This window comes from Somniosus microcephalus, chromosome 7 (genome assembly GCF_052327205.1).
Source record: "Somniosus microcephalus isolate GS21.2 chromosome 7, FLI_Smic_1.0, whole genome shotgun sequence".
NCBI lineage: Eukaryota > Metazoa > Chordata > Chondrichthyes > Squaliformes > Somniosidae > Somniosus > Somniosus microcephalus.
Genome location: NC_140993.1, coordinates 235,155,691 through 235,175,748, shown reverse-complemented (window position 1 = coordinate 235,175,748; position 20,058 = coordinate 235,155,691). Strand labels below are relative to the sequence as shown.

General features: G+C 44.6%; 1 protein-coding gene across 1 annotated transcript in view; it reads left to right on the top strand.

Annotated features, from left to right (window-relative positions):
* Nucleotides 1-20,058, top strand: part of LOC147115148 (coiled-coil domain-containing protein 102A-like) — an 830,702-nt gene that overhangs the window by 104,070 nt on the left and 706,574 nt on the right. The window contains exon 2 of the mRNA XM_085993441.1: nt 8,978-9,668. Within this exon, the coding sequence (XP_085849567.1) occupies nt 9,027-9,668 (642 nt within the window). The 5' untranslated portion in view covers nt 8,978-9,026. The remainder of the gene's footprint in view (nt 1-8,977; nt 9,669-20,058) is intronic.

Sequence of the window (20,058 nt, the reverse complement as noted above, 5' to 3'; positions counted from 1 at the left end):
GTTGACTGTGTCGAAGGCCTTTGTGAGATCAAAGAAGGCCATGTATAGCAGTTGGTGCTGTTCCCTGCATTTCTCTTGTAATTGACGTGCGGTGAAGATCATGTCCATTGTGCCCCTTAGTGGGCGGAATCCGCATTGCGACTCTGGGAGGAGCTCTTCGGCCACTGGGAGAAGGCGATTGAGGAGGATTCTTGCGACGACTTTCCCTGTGGCAGACAGCAGGGAAAATCCTCTGTAATTACCGCAATCGGACTTGTCACCTTTCTTGAAGATGGTCACAATTACGGCATCTCTGAGATCCCCTGGCATGCTCTCCTCCTTCCAGATAAGAGAAATGAGCATGACTCTGAATATACAATCATCTTTTGTTCTGTCTTTAGCATCACGCTAGCAGGCCTCTACAAATACAGGAAACTCCTCTTTCAGAAGTAAAGAGAAATTTAAATGAAAAGGGTAGTTAGGGAAAGAGGGAGAAGGATTCACTGACCTCCCGATTAAGTGAGGTTACCAACTTGGAGAAATGACTGTGGCCATCGCCAGTCTGATCAGAAGCAATAGGCGTGGAACATCCACCATAATCGCATCTGCATAGCAATATTTTCGGGGCAGGGCAGTTGTCAGGGTGCTTGACAACTTCAAGAGTATGTTAGCCTTTGGTTATATCTTGTGCTGAAACCTATCGAGAGCCTTGAATAGGGTTTTGTGTAAAATCCTAGAACTGCCAAGGACTGTGGCTAAATGATCAATTATACAAGAGGAAAAGGAAATCCTACAAAAATTGGGATTGAGCAAATTATGTCATTATAACCATTCTATCTTTTCATAGTCTTTAGTTTCAAAGCAATACACAATTATCTTGGCCAAATGCAGATCAGGAATTTGCCGTGTACTGCACCTATGGTGCCATAATCGAGTTGACATGCCCGTAAATCCTATTTAATACATTAATCTAATTGTTTATTGTGTGCAGTTTTTCTTTTAGAGTACACTGTTCCAATAGTTCCAATCTGTATAGATAGAGATAAGTAATTCTTTGAAGAAATAACAGAAAGAGTAGACAAGGGCAATGCAGTGGGGATGTGGTATACGTGGACATAAAGGAAGTAATGTTAAATTTATATAGAACCTTGGTTAGACCACACTTGGAGTACTGAGTAATGGATATTGAAGTACTGAAGAAAATGCAGAAAAGGTTTAGAAGGATGTTATCAGAATTGAGAGGGTGTAACTATCAGGAAAGATTGACCAGGTTGGGACACTTTTCTTTGGAAAAGAGAAGACTATGAGGAGACCTGATACAGCTCATTAAAATTATGAAGGGGTTTGATAGGGTGGAAGTGGAGAAACTGTTTTCAGTTGTGGGTGAGTCGAGAACAAGGGGACATAGTCACGAACATTTAGGAGGAATTTCTTTGCACAGAAAGTGGTGAGAAAGTGGAACTCACTGCCACGTGGAATGGTTGAAGCCGATAGCATTGACATATTTAAGGGGAGGTTTGATGGCTATATGAGGGAGACAGGAATAGAGGGGGTAGGGTGGGAAGAGGTAATTAGAGTAGGAGGAGGCTCGTGTGGAATGTAAACACCATATGGACCAGTTGGGCCTAATGGCGTATTACTGTGCTGTAGATTCTATGCAATGTGTAATAGTGATACGAAAGTGAACATTAATGATATGATTCTGCAATCTAGCTTTCCCAGTGGGGAGCATTGCAGGGAGAGCACCATGGGAAAAATTGGGTGAGCCGCCTATGATTTTCTGCTCGATAAATTAATCGGCAAAAACCATGGACTATATGCCCTTGATCCCTGTAAAGTGCCAGTCCCTCCTGGGAGTGCTAGATAGTGGAATCACCCTTTAGATCTATGAGCAGAGTACACTGTGTTATCTTGGCTCAGTTGGTAGTACTTCCTGTGTCAGAAGGTTGTGGTTTCAAGCCACATTGCAGGACTTGATCACACAATCTAGCCTGACACTGCAGTGCAGTACTGAGGGAGTGCTGCATTGTCAGAGGTGCTATTATTCGGATGAGACAGTAAACTGAGGCCTCATCTGACTTTTCTGGTGTTTCAGGTGGGTGTTAAAGATCCCAGCTCTGAAATTCTGTGAGGATTCTATTAGTCTTCTGCTGTAGTTCTGCTAGAACCCAGAGGAAAACAACATACATGGCCATTTACAGCTATTTATGCTGTTTCCCGGGGGGGGGGGGGGGTGTACTGTCGGGAGATTGGTAGAACTGGTACTTTTCAGGATTCCCATGTCACCTTTTGAAGAACAGCAGGGAGTTTTAGTTCCCTGCTCAACCCATCATGTTTGATATTGGTCAGAGGCCACTAAACAGGATCATGAATAAGACTGCATTCATATGTCTTTATGTGCCTCACATGACAAACCTCATAATTTCAGTAACAGAAAGGGTTTTCACTCCATCAATGTGCAACTAATCTGTGATTCTCGGCATCAATTCCTTCATGCCTTCCGAGCATAAAATCAGCTGTTATGGTGCATTTATACTCCAGAAGTCGAGCATTCAAGCAATGTTTTAGAATGAAGCACAAATGGCAGGAAGGCTTCTTGGGGCCAAGTGATACCCTTTTCCTCTCATGGCACTGCGCAGGACCACCAGTGCAGCTGAGCAGAGATACAACTGTCATACAAGAACAAATAAGTAATAGGAAAGCAAAAAGGAAGATTCTGATACAAAAGCAAAATACTGCAGATGCTGGAAATCTGAAATAAAAACAGAAAATGCTGGAAATACTCAGCAGGTCAGGCAGCATCTGTAGAGAGAGAAACAGAGTTAACGTTTCAGGTCGATGACCCTTCGTCAGAACTGGAAAAAGTTGGAGATGGAACAGGTTTTTAAGCAAGTGTAGGGGCAGGGAGAGGGGGGAGGGGAGAAAAGAACAAAAGGGAAGGTCTGTGATAGGATGGAAGGCAGGAGAGATTAAGAGACAAAAGGGATGATGGTGCAAGGCAAAAGGAGATGATAATGGGACAAGTTAAGAAACAAAAGATGACTCTAGATGAAGTGTAAATGGCAGAATGATTGACAGCTGCCATGAGAGAGGAGAAAAAAAAATGAAAAAAAAGATAGGGGCAGAGGCTATGGTCTGAAATTGTTGAACTCGATGTTGAGTCCAGAAGACTGTTAAGTGCCTAATCGAAAGAAGAGGTGCTGTTCCTCGAGCTTACGTTGAGCTTCATTGGAACAGTGTAAGAGGCCAAGGATGGAGAGGTCAGAGTGGGAGTGGAGCGGAGAATTAAAGTGACAGGTGACCGGAAGCTCGAGGTCACCCTTACGGACGGAACGGAGGTGTTCCGCAAAGCGGTCACCCAATCTGCGTTTGGTCTCCCCAATGTAGAGGAGACCGCATTGTGAGCAGTGAATACAGTATACTAAATTGCAAGAAGTACAAGTAAATCGCTGTTTCACCTGGAAGGAGTGTTTGGGGCCCTGGACAGTGCGAAGGGAGGAGGTAAAAGGGCATGTGTTGCATTTCCTGCGCTTGCACGTGAAGGTGCCAGGCGAAGGGGAAGGGGTGTTGGGGGTGATAGAGAAGTGGACCAGGGTGTCGCGGAGGGAGCAGTCCCTTCGGAATGCTGAAAGGGGAGGTGGTAGAATCACGCTGGAGGTGGCAGTAATGGCGGAGGATGATCCGTTGAATGTGGAGGCTGGTGGGGTGAAAGGTGAGGACAAGCGGAACCCTATCGTGGTTCCGGGAGGGGGGGGAAGGGGTGAGAGCAGAAGTGCGGGAAATAGAACGGACATGGTCACGGGCCGTGTCAACCACAGTAGAGGGGAATCCTCGGTTGAGGAAAAAGGAAGACATGTCGGAAGCACTGGTATGCAAGGTGGCATCGTCAGAGCAGATGCGGTGGAGACGGAGAAACTGGGAGAATGGAATAGAGTCCTTACAGAAGCGGGGTGGGTGGAAGTGTAGTCCAGGTAGCTGTGGGAGTCAGTGGGCTTATAGTGAATGTTTGTCAATAACCTATCCCCAGAGATGAAGACAGAGAAGTCGAGGAAGGGAAGGGAAGAGTCGGAGATGGACATTTGAAGGTGAGGGAAGGGTGGAAATTGGAAGCAAAGTGAATGAAATTTTCTAGTTAAGGGCGAGAGCAGGAAACGGCACCGATACAGTCATCAATGTATCGGAAAAAGAGGTGAGGGAGGGGACCTGAGTAGGACTGGAACAAAGAATGTTCCACATAGCCCATGAAAAGGCAGGCATAGCTAGGACCCATGCTGATTTCCATAGCAACACCTTTTAATTTTGGAGGAAGTGAGTGGAGTCAAAGGAGAAGTTGTTTAATGTGAGAACAAGTTCAGCCAGGCGGAGGGGACTGATTGGGCCTCTTTTCAAGGAAGAAGTGGAGCGTCCTCTGGTGGGGGATGGAGGTGTAGAGGGATTGGATGTCCATAGTGAAAAGGAGACGGTTGGGGACTGGAAACTGTTAAAGTGGCGGAGGGCATCGGAAGAGTCGCGGATGTAGGTGGGAAGAGACTGGACAAGGGGAGAAAGAATAGAGTCAAGATAGGAAGAGATAAGTTCCATGGGGCAAGAGCAGGCTGAAACGATGGGCTGGATTTTGCTACGGGGGCGGGTTGGAGGTGGGAAACCCACATTTGGGCTTGTTGTCCCGCCTCCATGGAGATGTGGCCAACCCACTGGATTTTCCTCTGATTGACCTTGTTGAGCCCGCCCTGTGGGCTCAGCAGGCCAATTAAGGGCCACCCGGCAACAGGTGACGTCAGAGATTGACATTTCATCTGTCAAAAGCTTTTGGCAGATGAAATATCAGTGTTTAACAGCTGTTTGAAGCTGTCAAGCACTGAAAAACTGCTAATTCAGCCTCAGTCCTTTCTCAGGATAACTTTAAAATCATTTTGCTGCAGAAACCAAGAAGCTGATTTTTTTTTTAAAAATCGGAGCTTCTGTGGTTCTTGCAGCCGACTCCCGACACCGGAATGCAGGACTCCTGTAAAGGTAAGTAAAAGTAAGTTAAACTTATTTAAATACTTTAAACACTTGCAAAATACTTACCTTTGCACTCCTGCACCCCTCACTCACCTGAACACTGGGCATCTCGACCCCTTCAAGACCTCAGACCCACGTCCCACCTCTCAAACTTTTCGTGGTTTGGAGCTGTCGGGAAGCCCACAAACCAGCAATAAAAATCGCGAATAGGCAAAAAACTACCTGTTAACTGGCAGTTTAATTGCCTTTAATCCCTTCCCGCCTCTGGGAGTCGGGTTCCAGCACTTGTCGGCAACCCGACTCCTATGAAATTGACATGGAGGCGGGTTGGAGGCGGGATGGGGTCGGGACCCCCGGATCTCCGATTTTTATCGCCCGCATGCCTCCAACCCGACTCCAGGGGCTTAGGAAAATCCAGCCCGATGGGTCTACCAGGGTAGTCCTGTTTGTGGATCTTGGGAAGGAGGTAGAAGCGGGCTGTGCGGGGTTGGGGGTCTATGAGGTTGGCGGCCATGGAGGGAAGATCTCCAGAGGAGATGAGGTCAGTGACAGTCTTGGAAACGGTAGTTTGATGTTCGGTAGTGGGGTCATGGTCCAGGTGGAGGTAGGAGGAGGTGTCGGAGAGTTGGCGTTCAGCTTCCACTAGGTAGAGGTCGGTTCGCCAAACAACAACAGCACCACCCTTGTCAGCAGGTTTAATGACAATGTTGGGGTTGGATCTGAGTGAATGGAGTGCTGCTAGTTCAGAGGGAGGTAGGTTGGAGTGAGTGAGGGGAGCAGAGAAATTGAGACGGCTGATGTCATGCCGGCAGTTTGCAATAAAAAGATTTAGAGAGGTTAAGAGGCCAGAGGGAGGGTCCCAGGTAGAACGAGAATTCTGAAAGCAGGGGAAAGGGTCAGCTGTGCGGGGGGAAGACTCCTGGCCAGAGAAGTGGGCATGGAGACGAAGGCGATGGAAAAAGAGCTCAGCGTCATGCCGAGCTCGAAATTCATTGAGGTGGGGGCGTAAGGGGATGAAGCTCAGACCTTTGCTGAGGACTGATCGTTCGGGGTCAGAGAGGGGAAGGAAGATTCTGATCCCTGGTTAGGTCTGGGGGACACTTCTGTATGCTCCTAGGATGCTGTCAAGTATTGTAGTGTCCTGTTGTGTCTACACAACTTTGCAATCCAAAAAGGCATGGAGGTGGACGTGCTGGAGGAGGAAGGCGAGACAGATGATGACACATCATGGAGGTTGAAGATCACCCACAGGAAGAGGGAGCTGCAGAAACCAACAGCCACGGCAGCAAGAGTGCTGCAATTGAGACATTCATGACAGTGAGACCTAAATCCTTATCTGTCTGTCCTGGCCATTCTTCCATTACATGAAGTGCCTCCATTTACTTCTTGAATGCAACCCTGTCTGGAAAACACTAGACCAACACATTTATAAAAGTGACCACTACTTAAAAATCACCACGTCAATCATTCCAGAAATGCTCATCCTGCATCATTTCTAGAGCAGGGCCCCAGCAATCTGGAAAACAGTCTTTGGAGCCATGGGCTGACTTCTGCAGAGCCTTTGCTCTCTACTACCAGGTCCCACTTACACCTCTGACACCACAAGGTTAATGAATGAAGGAGTGGCACATATGTAAAGAAACAGCAAGAATGGTCCTAGAGTTTACCTTGGCTGCTCTGATGAGCTTGGTAAACTTCTTCATAGGATTACATAGAATATATGGCACAGAAACAGGCCATTCGGCCCAACCAGTCCATGCCAGCATTTATGCTCCACTCGAGCCTCCTCTTGTCTTTCCTCATCTAACTGTATCAGCATAACCCTCTGTTCTCTTCTCCCTCATATGCTTATCTAGCCTCCCCTTAAATGCATCTATACTATTTGCTTCAACCACTCCCTGTGGTAGCGAGTTCCACATTCTCACCACCCTATGGGTAAAGAAGTTCCTTCTGAATTCCCTATTTGATTTCTTGATGACCATCTTATATTGATGGCCTCTGGTTATGCTCTTCCCCACAAGTGGAAACACTCTCTCTGTATCTACGCTATCAAAACCTTTCATAATTTTAAAGACCTCTATTAGGTCACCCCTCAGCCTTCTCTTTTCAAGAGAAAAGAGACCCAGCCTGTTCCTCCTTTCCTGATAGGTATACCCTTGCATTTCTGGTATCATCCTTGTAATTCTTCTCTGCACCCTCTCCAGTGCCTCTATATCCCTTTTATAACATGGCGACCAGAATTGTACGCAGTGCTCCAAGTGTGGTCTAACCAAGGTTCGATACAAGTTTAGCATAACTTCTCTATTTTTCAATTCTATCCCTCTAGAAATAAACCCTGCACTGCAAAGAAATTCTGGAGCTCAAGGAGGTGGCAACCATAGCCACCTCTTGCCACAGAGTGCATACCACATCTTTGGTAGGTTCCCAACCCCAAACACTCTGTCCCTCCCGTTCAGTATCTCCATTAGGAGAACATCATGGTCTGGCTCACATCTTTCACCTGGCTACCTTTCTTATTGCCAAAGTTTCCTGCTTCCTTCAGTGCTGCTGTAGCCCCTTTAAGCACCAGCAAGTTTTATATACTGCTGCTGCTCCAGGTTTCTGGTTGTCCTTCAAGTATTTTCCAGCTGCACCCCCTGCCCCCTACCCCCTGGCAACTCCTACCCTTTCCACTCTCTTAACCCCTTCCTCTCTCCCTTTCCCCTCTCATGTCACTCCCTCTGCTACACCTCCCCCTTCCTCTGTCCTCCCAGATATTTTCCACTCCCCCCATTGCAGTCTATTGCTCTTTTGAACCTCAAATCCCACCTCTTGCCCTCCAACGTAATGTTCCATCTCTATTCTGTTGTAAAGCACAAGTAGGATGAAAAATAATTATTTAATAGGATTACAAACTATTGGAAGATAAAAGGAAACTCTCGTTTAAACGGCACCTAAATATCGGGAATTCTCTATTAACCGGCAAAATTCATACTCCGAAAAAACCTCAATAACCGGAAATGTTGCCGAGTCTGAGTCCGAGTCTCCCGCAGTGGCCGAGTTAGTCAGTGTGGGTAGTTCTCCAAACTGCCACTACTCGGCTTCTTGCCACTGTCAGAAGTCCGAACACCTCAATAACAGGAGTCTGACTGTTTGTTAAAAATAGCCTCGGTAGATAACCCTCGCCGTCATCCGGAATTTTTAATCAACCGGCAACACGCCGGTCCCGTCGGTGCCGGATACCAGAGAGTTTCCTGTAATGCTTTAGTTTAAGCTGCAGTTCAACTCCAGAGCCTTGTATAATAAAAAAGAAAATGCTGGAAATGCTCAGCAGGTCAGGCAGCATCTGTGGAGAGAGAAACAGAGTTAATGTTTCAGGCTGACAACCCTTCATCAGAACTGGCAAAAGTTAAGAGACCTAACAGGTTTTAAATGAATACAGAGGCAAGGAAAGGCGGGAGGGAAGGAAAGAGCAAAAGGGAAGGTCTGATATAGGGTGGAAAGCAGGAATGATTAAATGATGAAAGGGATGATGATGCAAGCAAAAGGCAGGTGGTAATGGGCCAAGTAAATAAACAAAAGATGGGTCTAGAATTCTTGTAATTGCCTGGAATTTAGAAAGGCTCCCCTTTCTCTCCAAAAGATGTTAGTGTCTGGCAACAATTTTGAAAATCACAACCATTGCTTTTAAATTCCTTTTGCATTTGCTGTTTCAAGTTTTGCAGCAGAAGTAACAGTATGAAAGAGCTCATTCAGAAAATACAATGACACTGTGCATGAAATTTATTTGGTGCTGGGGGAGGGGACTGAGGGGACGATCAGACAGTAGTGCTGAGATTTACTACTTGACCAGATGTGATTGAAATCTGCTATACAGTGTGTGTTCAAAATATCACAAAAAGCATAGCATTTTAAAGGTTTCATTGAAAATGAATTTAGAGGCTATTTATTTTGCCTTACTGTTTAAAGTTTTATAGAATAATTTGTACACTTACTCCTTTATTTAATTTTGTAGGAAATTGGAGATGGAAAGCTTTAGTAAGTGGAGAAGGAGTTGAGAGAAGATGTTTTTTGAGAAAGAGATAATGAGCTCAAACCCCATTGCCAAACGAGGAGAAGGGGCACAGACCCCAAAAGTTGAACAGTCTCCAGCAAGGCAACTGTATGGTCAGTTTGGGCAAAGCAACCAGACCGAGAAGATGCTGAGCACCGATTCATCAGGTCACCGGTTCCAGGTCCCATCTCCATCCCCCTTACCACAGCAACTGACCAAGCACGTGGGTGTTTGCAATGACTGGGACAGCATCGAAGGACTGTATCATCGGGAGTTGGAAGAGGTTCGGGCCAGAGCTGCTCAGATGGAAAAGACCATGCGCTGGTGGTCCGACTGCACGGCCAACTGGCGAGAGAAATGGAGCAAAGTGAGGGCAGAGAGAAACAAGGCCCGCGAGGAGGTCCGACAGATGCGGCAGAAACTGGAGTCAGTGGTGAAGGAGCTAGCTGCTATGAAAAGAGAAAAGCAGGAACTGTTAAATGAAAATGAGCAACTGAGAAGAGAAGCTAAACCAGCAGAAGCTCAATCAGACGCCTTCTTGGTCAGACTGGAGGAATCTGAACTCAATGCTCTGGAACAGGAACCTGTCAAAGATGTGAAAAGCAACAACAATCCGTCAGCCCCAAATAAATTCACTGGTTCGCCAAAGAAGGTATGTAAGACAAAAGCTCTACTCACATATCAAGTGGTGATGCAAAAGCATATTCAAATTCCAATAATTAATTCTATATATAATGGCCCAGATATTCCGATCATAGGCCTCCCGCAGGTGGAGGACTGCGATCTGGAAAAATCTGCGCCCTTACCTGAGGGCTCCCAGGAGGCACACAGTTCCGATGCTGGGCCTCTCCATACTGCCAGTGCGCAGGGCCCACATATCCCAGAGACGCAGGTAGTTCGCAGCATCTCTGGATCACGTGGGCCACGGGGAGCCAATCACAGAAGGGAATCTTCCTTCATACATTTGACAGGAAGACCTGTCAAATATATGAATGGAGATCACCTCAAAAACATAGTAAAACTTTAAATATATTTTTTAAATCACATTTTTAAAATGACTTGAAATGACAATAAATTACTGTAACAATTTTAAACAATAATTTAAATTTTTGAAAAAAATAGTTAAAGTTTTTTACGGGGCTAAAAATAAACTTACCTTTTTTAAATGATAAATCAGTGAAAATTTTTAAATTATTTTTTTACTTTTTTCAACTCTTATCCTGGTAAAAGCCCAGGCACAAGAATTGTAAGGGTTTTCTGCAGGCGGAGGGTCTCCAAAAAGCAGAACTATCTGCCTGCAGAGGCCCTGCTCCAGGGCAGCCAGAGGATCTGTCAAGAGCTTTCTTGACAGATTGGAAATGCTGGTTTCTAGCACATGCGCAGTGCATGCCTGAAACCGGCATTTCCGATGTCCCTACGGGTGGGTACACAGCGCGTACCCACCCGTAGGGATTGGAATATCCGGTCCAATATAAAAATAGAATGCTATGAGCCACTTTTTCTTCCTCCCCCACTCCCCCAGTTTACTCCCCTCCTCTCCTAAGAGCACTGTCATACCTTTCCATGAGCACTGATTACCCTGGGCTGTGAGTGATGACAGATTATTTGATCCATGGGGGTATTACAGCCAAGACAGCCTTTTCCAGCAAATGTCACTGGAAAGCAAATAAGGCTAGCAACAGTGACTGATTTTTGCACTCCCTAGTCAGGGAATTATAACAGCCTTAAATCTGCTTTGCTGAGATCAGCAAACTCAGCACAGACCTGAAATTGAACCTGGGACCTATACGGTTCAGTCAATCACAACATAAGCGCTAGAAACAATTTTCCATAAAGGTAACCAGTGATAAGCTAAAGCTTAGAGGACACAACAGTCAGTAGCTGACACTGGTATCTGTATCAAACAGAAACATATATTTAAAGAAAGACTTGCATTTATACAGCGCCTTTCACGACCACCGGACGTCCCAAAGTGCTTTACCGCCAATGAAGTACTTTTTGAAATGTAGTCACTGTTATAATGTAGGAAATGCAGCAGCCAATTTGTGCACAGCAAGCTCCCGCAAACAGCAATGTAATAATGGTGAGATAAACTGTTTTTGTTATGTTGGTTGAGGGATAAATATTGGCCCGGACACCAGGGAAAACTCCTCGGCTCTTCTTTGAAATAGTGCCATGGAATCTTTTATGCCCACCTGAGAGAGCAGAAGGGGCCTCGGTTTAACATCTCATCTGAAAGACAGCGCCTCGCCGGCAGTGCAGCACTCCCTCAGCAGTACACTGGAGTGTCAGCCTAGATTTTTGTGCTCAAGTACTCTGGAGTGGGTACTTGAACCCACAACCTTGTGACTCATAGGCGAGGGTGCTACCCACTGAGCCATGACTGACAGACAAGCAAGGACGGTCCTTTTTGCAGTTGACATATATGCTTCTTATACATGTACTCGGATAATACTAGCTCCACTATCAGTAATGAGGCAGGCAACACAATGTTGCCCTCAGATCTAGGATCTGTTGTAGACACAGCTTTCCCAGGGATTAGCACACATGCACAAATGTCTTGCACTAATCAGGCAATTCCAGCCATGAGGGAACTGTCAGCTATTATATGATAATCTATTTCTTATCATTACCATATTTTTGTTTAGGTAATAAATGTATTCTTTACTATTTTTGGGCAAGTTTATATAGAACTCTACTGGTAAGCCTGGACGAACCATTCTCAGGAAGGGTTTTTGCGTGAATGTTGTAAATATGTGGATTTGCTTATGAAATTCTGATTGTGGTCACTGTGTTGAATTGCTACTGGCTGCCTAGGTATAAACAGAGAATTCTTCCTCTACCTTGCATGAGGTAAGGTTTATCCATTATGGTTGCCTGGTAACTTGTTAATGGAAAATGGTGTGAAGCTAAAATATATCTTAAGCCCCGATTTGAACCCAACCCACCTGGTGGGAATGATGTGGTTGTGGGGTAGTTAAAATGGCGGCCGGGTGGAAGCCACTACATTCCTGCAGCTTTCCCGCCACCACCATTTGAACTGCAGGAATTTATCGAGTCATGGGCCTAGAAATTTACTATAGCCCCGTTTGGGGCGCCAGCCTCGCCAGGGCACTAAAAGTAGCGCCCCGGAAGCATCCGCGGCCGCCTGCCGGAAATTCAGTTGGAGCGCCCCAGAGGGAAGCGCGGCGCTACTAGAGGCGCCCCGCATCCCTCTTGGGGCGCTGCAACTGAATGTCGTAGCGCAACGTGCCGCAGCGCCACACGCTGCAGCACATCGCGCTGCGGTACTGCAGGCCTTCCTCCCCTACTTAAAGGGGAGGGGCCTTGTTCTGCGCGATCTGGGACCCAGCTGGGCCCCCGAGGATCGCGAGTGCCGGCAAAAGAGCCCGGCACCGAGGAGAAGTGCCGGGCTCTTGGAATGCAGCCGGCACTCCACGGGGGGGGGGGATCAGGAGGCCGGGGACGGCAGCGCGGAGAGGTGCTGGCAGGCGGCCAGCAACAGAAATGGCCGCTCCACACCTCTCCTTTAATTTGCGCCTTTACCGCCGCAGGAAGGCCCCCCTGAACCGGTCGCACATAGCGACCGGCGGTAAATCAGGGGCCGCTTCCTAATATCGCGGCCGGGGCGTCAGCGGAACGCTGCGCACACCGATGATGTCATCGGTAGCGGCGCAGCGCTAACGGCTAGCGCCACCATTAGCATCCCGCTGAATTTAGCGGGAGGCGTGGCCAGTGGTTTCCGACCCACTTAGCGCCCTCTTAAGGCGCTAACGGGTGGTGCAGCCCACTGAATTTCTAGGCCATAGAGTTATACAGCACAGAAAGAGGCCCTTTGACCCATCGTGTCCGCGCCGGCCATCAAGCCCTGTCTATTCTAATCCCATTTTCCAGCACTTGGTCCGTAGCCTTGTATGCTATGGCATTTCAAGTGCTCATCTAAATGCTTCTTGAATGTTGTGAGGGTTCCTGCCTCTACCACCCTTTCAGGCAGTGAGTTCCAGATTCCAACCACCCTCTGGGTGAAAAAGTTTTTCCTCAAATCCCCATTAAACCTCCTGCCCCTTACCTTGGAACTATGCCCCCTGGTTATTGACCCCTCTACTAAGGGGAAAAGTTCCTTTCTATCTACCCTATCTATGCCCCTCATAATTTTGTACACCTCAATCAGGTCCCCCCTCAGCCTTCTCTGCTCTAAGAAAAAACAACCCCAGCCTGTCCAGTCTCTCTTCATAGATGAAGCGCTCCAGCCCAGGTAACATCCTGGTGAATCTCCTCTGCACCCTCTCCAATGCAATCACATCCTTCCTATAGTGTGGCGACCAGAACTGCACACAGTATTCCAGCTGTGGCCTAACTAGCATTTTGTACAGCTCCATCATAACCTCCCTGCTCTTATATTCTATGCCTCGGCTAATGAAGGCAAGTATCCCATATGCCTTTTTAACCACCTTTTAATGGAGGCCACCAGCCACAGGTAGATGAGGGCCTAATTAATTAATTAAAATGTGAAAGCCGTGCCCCAGTGGCGCCATCGGTGTCCTGCCACATGACGCCAAAACCCACCCATTCCTGCACCTTGCCCGCCCTGAGCCTGCTCCAGGTTAAAACCGGGGCTTTAGTTTCTCTAGAATACTGTGTTAAATTGAATGTTATAGTTAGTTGTTTGTATTTTTAATTGCTATGTTATTAAGTTTGGTCTGTTTGCCTGGGAGCCTATCCAAAAACATCTAAAAAGAACCTTAATACTAGTGAGTCTTTATTTGCTCTTACCAGGAAAAGGAATGTTGGAGATTCCTGAGCACAGATGGCTCTGGTGCGTTAGCAGCTTAAACTGCAAGGGTTTTCAGTTCAGCAGTTCATTCTGAGCTCAATCCGCGAAGCAACTCCTAATGTGTAAACGGGATTTCCGCTGCACTTCCGCTGCACAAAGTTATGGTGGTGGAGCGGGAGCATTCCCGAGGAAATTCCCAGCCATTATATATATATATCATAATTCAATTAGTCCGACATCAGGGTTAAAAGGGGAATGAAAGCTTGAAGATAGGAAGGATTTGCCAAACCAAATATTGTATTGTTTTCCAAGAGGATTATTAGAAACTTTGGTCATTATATTTGAGTTTAATATTTTAATTGAATGCATTAACTGATTTTTTTTCCTGGTTCCATTAAATTGTAAATAAATATTTTGTTTGCTTTAGCTTTAGAAGTCTGTACTTAATATTCTACCAATCCAAAGCGAGTTGTTTTATACTACAGATTAGAGCTAATCCAATAAATCCTTGGGTCACACAACTCTGAAAAAGGTAGATTTTCAATAAAATGCAGATTCTGGATCAAAGTGGCAAGGTCCACTTAGGAAAATTGCTGTGAATCTATTTCAGTGAGAAAAATTGTTCCATAAAATACTCAAAATTTTAGCACTGAGTCTGATATATATTGTCTCAAAGACCTTTGCAAATGGGAACTGTACCAAAGGAGGGTGGCAAATGTTATACCTTTGCTCAAGAAAGGAGAAAGGGATAAATCAGAAAATTATGGGCAGTTCATCTTGCGTACATGAGGGAGAAGGGAAGAGACAGATATAGGCCAGGTTGGGAAGAGATAATAAGAGCGAGAAGAGACTTGTGTGGAATTTAAATACCAGTTGGCCCAAATAGCCTGTTTCTCTGGTGTAGATTCTATGGCCCGGAATTTGCGGTCCTGATGATGGCAAACTGGTAGCGTTCGCCATCATTACACCTTTGAATCTGACGCAACTTCAGGATTTAGTGCATGCACAGCCTAACATTGAAATCCTAAAGTTGCGGTCTATCGTTCACTGCTCCGAGACTGGCTGCGCTGTGGACCGCCCACCCCCCCGGCCACAGAGCCGGCAATCAGTGAAATCTCTCAAATCAGGGAAACTGATGAAAACAATGCTAAATTCCCCACTAAAAGTTAGACCCAAAGGGATTTAATGTAACTGGGGTTTTAACAGCATATTGACTGCTAAGCAAATGTTATAGACCTGAAAAACTAATTTTAATTTTGTACAGTGTCAAATTTATCCATTTTCATAAAAATTAATTTTAAGAAACTTTAAAAAAAATGTAATGTAAAAAAAAAGTTTGTTCATCTTTATTTCAGGTTTGCCTTTTCCCCATGTGAGAGCCCCAATCTTTGTTTTGCTCTCTCTAACATTTTTAAAAAGTTAGAATGCCTTGTTTGCTGCCTGTGAGAATTTTGTGTTTTGATTGGCTGATTAGACAGCTTGTTGACGTCACAACAGCTCTGTTAATTTGAATTATGCGTCGAAATACCCAAACATCTCGCTACAGAGATCGTAAGATCTTTGTGCGAAGTTTACTTCGGGTCCAGCGGCGAGTGCCTTTATTTTGCCGCTGACTGCAAATTCCAGGCCTATATATTTCTATGCAATATTAACTCAGTTGTGGGTAAACTAGGAGAAATTCCATAGGAGATCCACCAGTCTCCCACTGGAATTACGGCAGGAGGCCGGTGAAACCCCCATAAGACTTCAGCCCCCATGTGTCCATAATATTGGATGAAATTAATGAGCACTTAGAAAGGTCCATGGTGGGATGTCCTGAAGTTGTGAAAGGCGATATATAAATACAAGTCTTTCTTTTTAAATGGAGAAAGTCTGTGCAAGACCTCTTTTCTTTTCCATTTACATAAATGATTTTGACATTTGTCCTGAAGAATTTTATTTAATTTTGCTGATGATAACAAATGAGAGGACTTGACAAACTGTGACTGCAAACATAATTTACAATTTCCTTTATCCACTAATTTTCTTCCCACTCCTCAAGCTGTTGAGTCCATACTGAGCGATGGTTTAACAGGTACTCGCCCATCTTCCACATGGCTATTATTTGTGCCTGAGCCTTGACAATAAGTATCAGTGAGCTATTCAAGCACAGGGGGCATTACAGCAGAGTCCTGTCCTCATCTGACATCCCCAAGTGTGACTTTCAAGAGGAATCATTGGATAGACATCAGCAGCACTAACTATGGCTCATCTTCCCCTGCTTAACCAAGGGGGAATGAATACCTACTGTAGTGCCTCCAATACATTCCCAGCTGAAATCAAAGCTCAACCTAGCCTGGTAATCAAACCTGGGATCTCATTGGTTTGACTGGCTCAAATACCCACTGTGTAACCACACTGAACCATTAAGGTAGATAGATAATAGTGTCTGTATGAGAGACAAAGACCAACGTTAATGTGATAGAAATAGATTGAAGCAGGTTTTCTATACAGTCAAATTCAAAATGTTGATGGCTCCTGTTGACATCAGGAGTGCAAAATGTTCTCTCTCTCTTGCTCTATTTTTATCTCTACATTCAGAGCTGTCAACATCAGGAAAATGTTAGGAGTGACATTTATGGCCAACAAGAGTTGACACAGATTGCAAATGGGGTTGTGCTTTTTCTTAAAGAGCAAAATCTATCAAAATATTTTCTTTAACTAAAATGAGTAATTATTCTTCCTTAGTTCTGTATTTTTCTTTCTTCATTAAAAGTCACCTCTCGCACCAGCTTCCTATTTCTTATTTTACATAATGATTCCTTGGGAGGTGAACTTGCCCCAGGCAGTGATTGACCCTTGTTTTAATAAAACAGTTGCTTCCAAGTTGTTGGTTAGGGACAGACACATTAAAAATACAAACTACAATAGTCCATCAGTAGAATGCCATTGAAGGACAAGAGGCAAATAATTACTGGATCAACTCATTAGTCTGTGTAACCTGGACCAATAATATTCTTTCATCAGTTGAACGCTGTTTCTTTAACCATATGCAGAGTTCAGTGGATGAAACACATGCACATGTAAATAAAATATGCCTGCTTACTTTGTAACTTTGGGAATAATCTCAAGAGTTAAATTGATTTAGATTCTTTCCTGATCTGCTGATTTCTTTATTTTCTTCTCTCTCTCCTCCTGTTGCAATTTCTTTGCATTATCCGCAGCTGAAACAAAATGTCGTTTTTCGGCTGTTGCTTTGTTGAGATCAGCTCATTTCACACAGACCAGAAAACCAACCTGGAAACCTCTGAAGGCTAAATGTTCTAATGCTGGGCGAGCCCATTCAGTCAGTAGGACGCTAACGGCACAGAGTGTTGAGCTCTAACATGCTATGGCACTGCTGTCCCATTAGTTTGTCTTTCTAAAATGTCAGATGTATCCAATAGTTATGTCACTTTAATATATTATGAACATAAGAAATAGGAGCAGGAGTAGACCATTTGGCCCTTCCAGCCTGCTCCGCCATTCAATAAAATCATGGCTGATCTTTGACCTCATCTCCACTTTCCTGCACTATCCCCATATCCCTTGATTCCCTTAATATCCAAAACAATTATCCTAGAACTGGATCAGCATTTCTATTATGTAATAAAAGAGCAAATAACAGACTTTTAGTTTAAAAAGTACAAGGCAAGCAATGTTATGTTGTTGTGCACACTTCTGTAATTGTATACGTGGTAGAACTTTGTAACAGCAAATTCATTAACATTAAATTGCAAATGGCATGTGGTCACTCTTCCCAATGAGAGGGGATCTCATTAAAACTTATAAAATTCTAACAGGACTGGACAGACTAGATGCAGGAAGGATGTTCCCGATGGTCGGGGAGTCCAGAACCAGGGGGCACAGTCTAAGGATAAGGGGTAAGCCTTTTAGGACAGAGATGAGGAGGAATTTCTTCACCCAGAGAGTAGTGAACCTGTGGAATTCTCTACCACAGAAGGCAGTAGAGGCCAATTCATTAATTATATTCAAGAAGGAGTTGGATATATTTCTTAAGGCTAAATGGATCAAGGGATATGGGGAGAAAGCAGGGACAGGGTACTGAATTTGGATGATCAGCCATGATCTCATTGAATGGCGGAGCAGGCTCGAGGAGCCGAATGGCCTACTCCCGCTCCTATCTTCTATGTTTCTATGTTTGCATAGAATTGAAAAAAAGATGCTATATTTAGACAGTTTTTATGGACAAAATCCTCATCTTCATTTACAAAAATCTTGCTGGCTTTGCTGCACCATGCACCTGCAATTTCTCCCAATAGTTTAGGCCAATGAGGCAGCTTACTGCATTATCTTTGTGTGCCAGAACATCAATAAAGAGTTAGGGCCTGAAATTCAACTACACCAGTGCAGCAGAGCCAATGTTCACGGACGTAGATCATGCCTCAAATTGTGGGGACAGGGCCATTTACATGGTTGGGATGGGCTGCTGGCACCTATCCTGATATACCCTTGAAAGGTAGCTCCCTTGGCTCTTGCAGGTCTGAAGAAAAACATTCTGGATAAAGGTTTTCAGCTCCAATGGGTGCCAGGAGTCTTGTAAAATAAGGTAATCAATACCATCTTGGATAAATTACCTTTGTCTGGTAAAGGTTTGGGCCTTTTAAAAGGCTTCAGCAGAACTCACGCCACCTGTCAGCTGGTGAGAATTATGTTGAGGCCTTATAATGGTGGAATGGGCGAATTCCTGTCGCAGACGCATCCCCTTGATAGAGGAGGGAGGGAGGACAGAGGACTCGCCTTCTCCTTCCGTCACTGTAAAACGGAGAACAAGAAGAATGGGTGAGAATTTAGCTGGAACCAAGTTGCACCCCAAATTCCAGCCACTTGCAAGCAGTCCGCTGGCTCTCTAACCTTGGCCCAACCAGAATTTTAGGCCCTTACTGTCTTCACATAGAAGTTTTGGCACACATTTTTGTTTGGGAAAGAAAAGAGCCTGAAGAGCAATGAGCCATTTTTGTCACGACATTCCATGTAAGTGACATGAAGATGTTTGTTTTATTGTGATTCACATCATGCCGCTTGAAACAAATAAGAAAAGTTCACCAAACATTGTTGCATGGAGACTTTAAATTATCCTAGCAAATTTGAGGAGGTGCCATTGCAGCAGTTAAATAAATACTTGAGAGAGTTTAGTGGAAACACTTGCGCAGGAAATGGCCAGTTTTCTGTCAACAGTATTCCCATAGTAGTGGATCAACTCTTCACAAAGAGTTTACAAAGATAAGTACAGATGAGGGAGGCCTTCCACCCCTTCTAACACAGCCTTCCACAGAAAGCTAAGGTCTCTCATTACAATGTCTAACTGGTGCGTGAATTATTCCAGAGTGCACCCAATAGTCTTTTCTTTAGTGGTAACTTATTAATTTCACTTCAGGACTTTCCAATATCTTCAGTGCTGGATGGCCATACAAACAAAGTGATCATACAAACAATGTAAAAATCTTTGCCTAATATTCCCTGCCATTATGATTATAGCAACTCAATTCATGAAAAGTGGTTATTAGTTGAATTGTGGATGTGAATATTCTTTCAGATAATTATAGATTAGTAAACATATAATGATATATACAAATATATATAGATATGATCAAATAAATATCATAATTAAATATTATTGTCATGTTCAGTTTTGGTCACTGTATTACAGGAAAGATGTAGAATTATTAAAGGAAGTCCAGAGGAGGACAGTGAGGTTGATTCCTGAATTTAGAGAGTTGAGCTATGAGGCAAGATTGACTACCATGGGACTTAACTCTCTACAGTGAAGGAGGATGACATGATATTATAAAGAGACAAAATCAAAGTATTGCGGATGCTGGAAATCTGAAATAAAAACAGAAAATGCTGGAAACACTGAGCAGGTCAGACAGCATATTGGGGGCAATTTTAACCTAACCCATCGAGAAGCTGACTGGATCGGGTGCATGTGCTGGTTTTTACACCCCACCTGATTCTATTCTCCATTGAAGTAATATTGGGTGGAGTATAAAACCTGCATTCCACCCGACCCCACTGGTTTTGTGAGGGGCCGGTTAGGTTAAAATTACCCCCAATGGTTCAGGTCGATGACCTTTCATCAGAACTCTATAATATCGAGAGTTCTAAGATTTTCATAGGAATGGAGAACTTAGATTCAGAAAAATTCTTCTTTTCGGCACAGGATTTGAGGACCAGTTTAAAGTTAAGGGTGTCAAATGCAACCAGGAAATTTAAGCAATATTTTCTT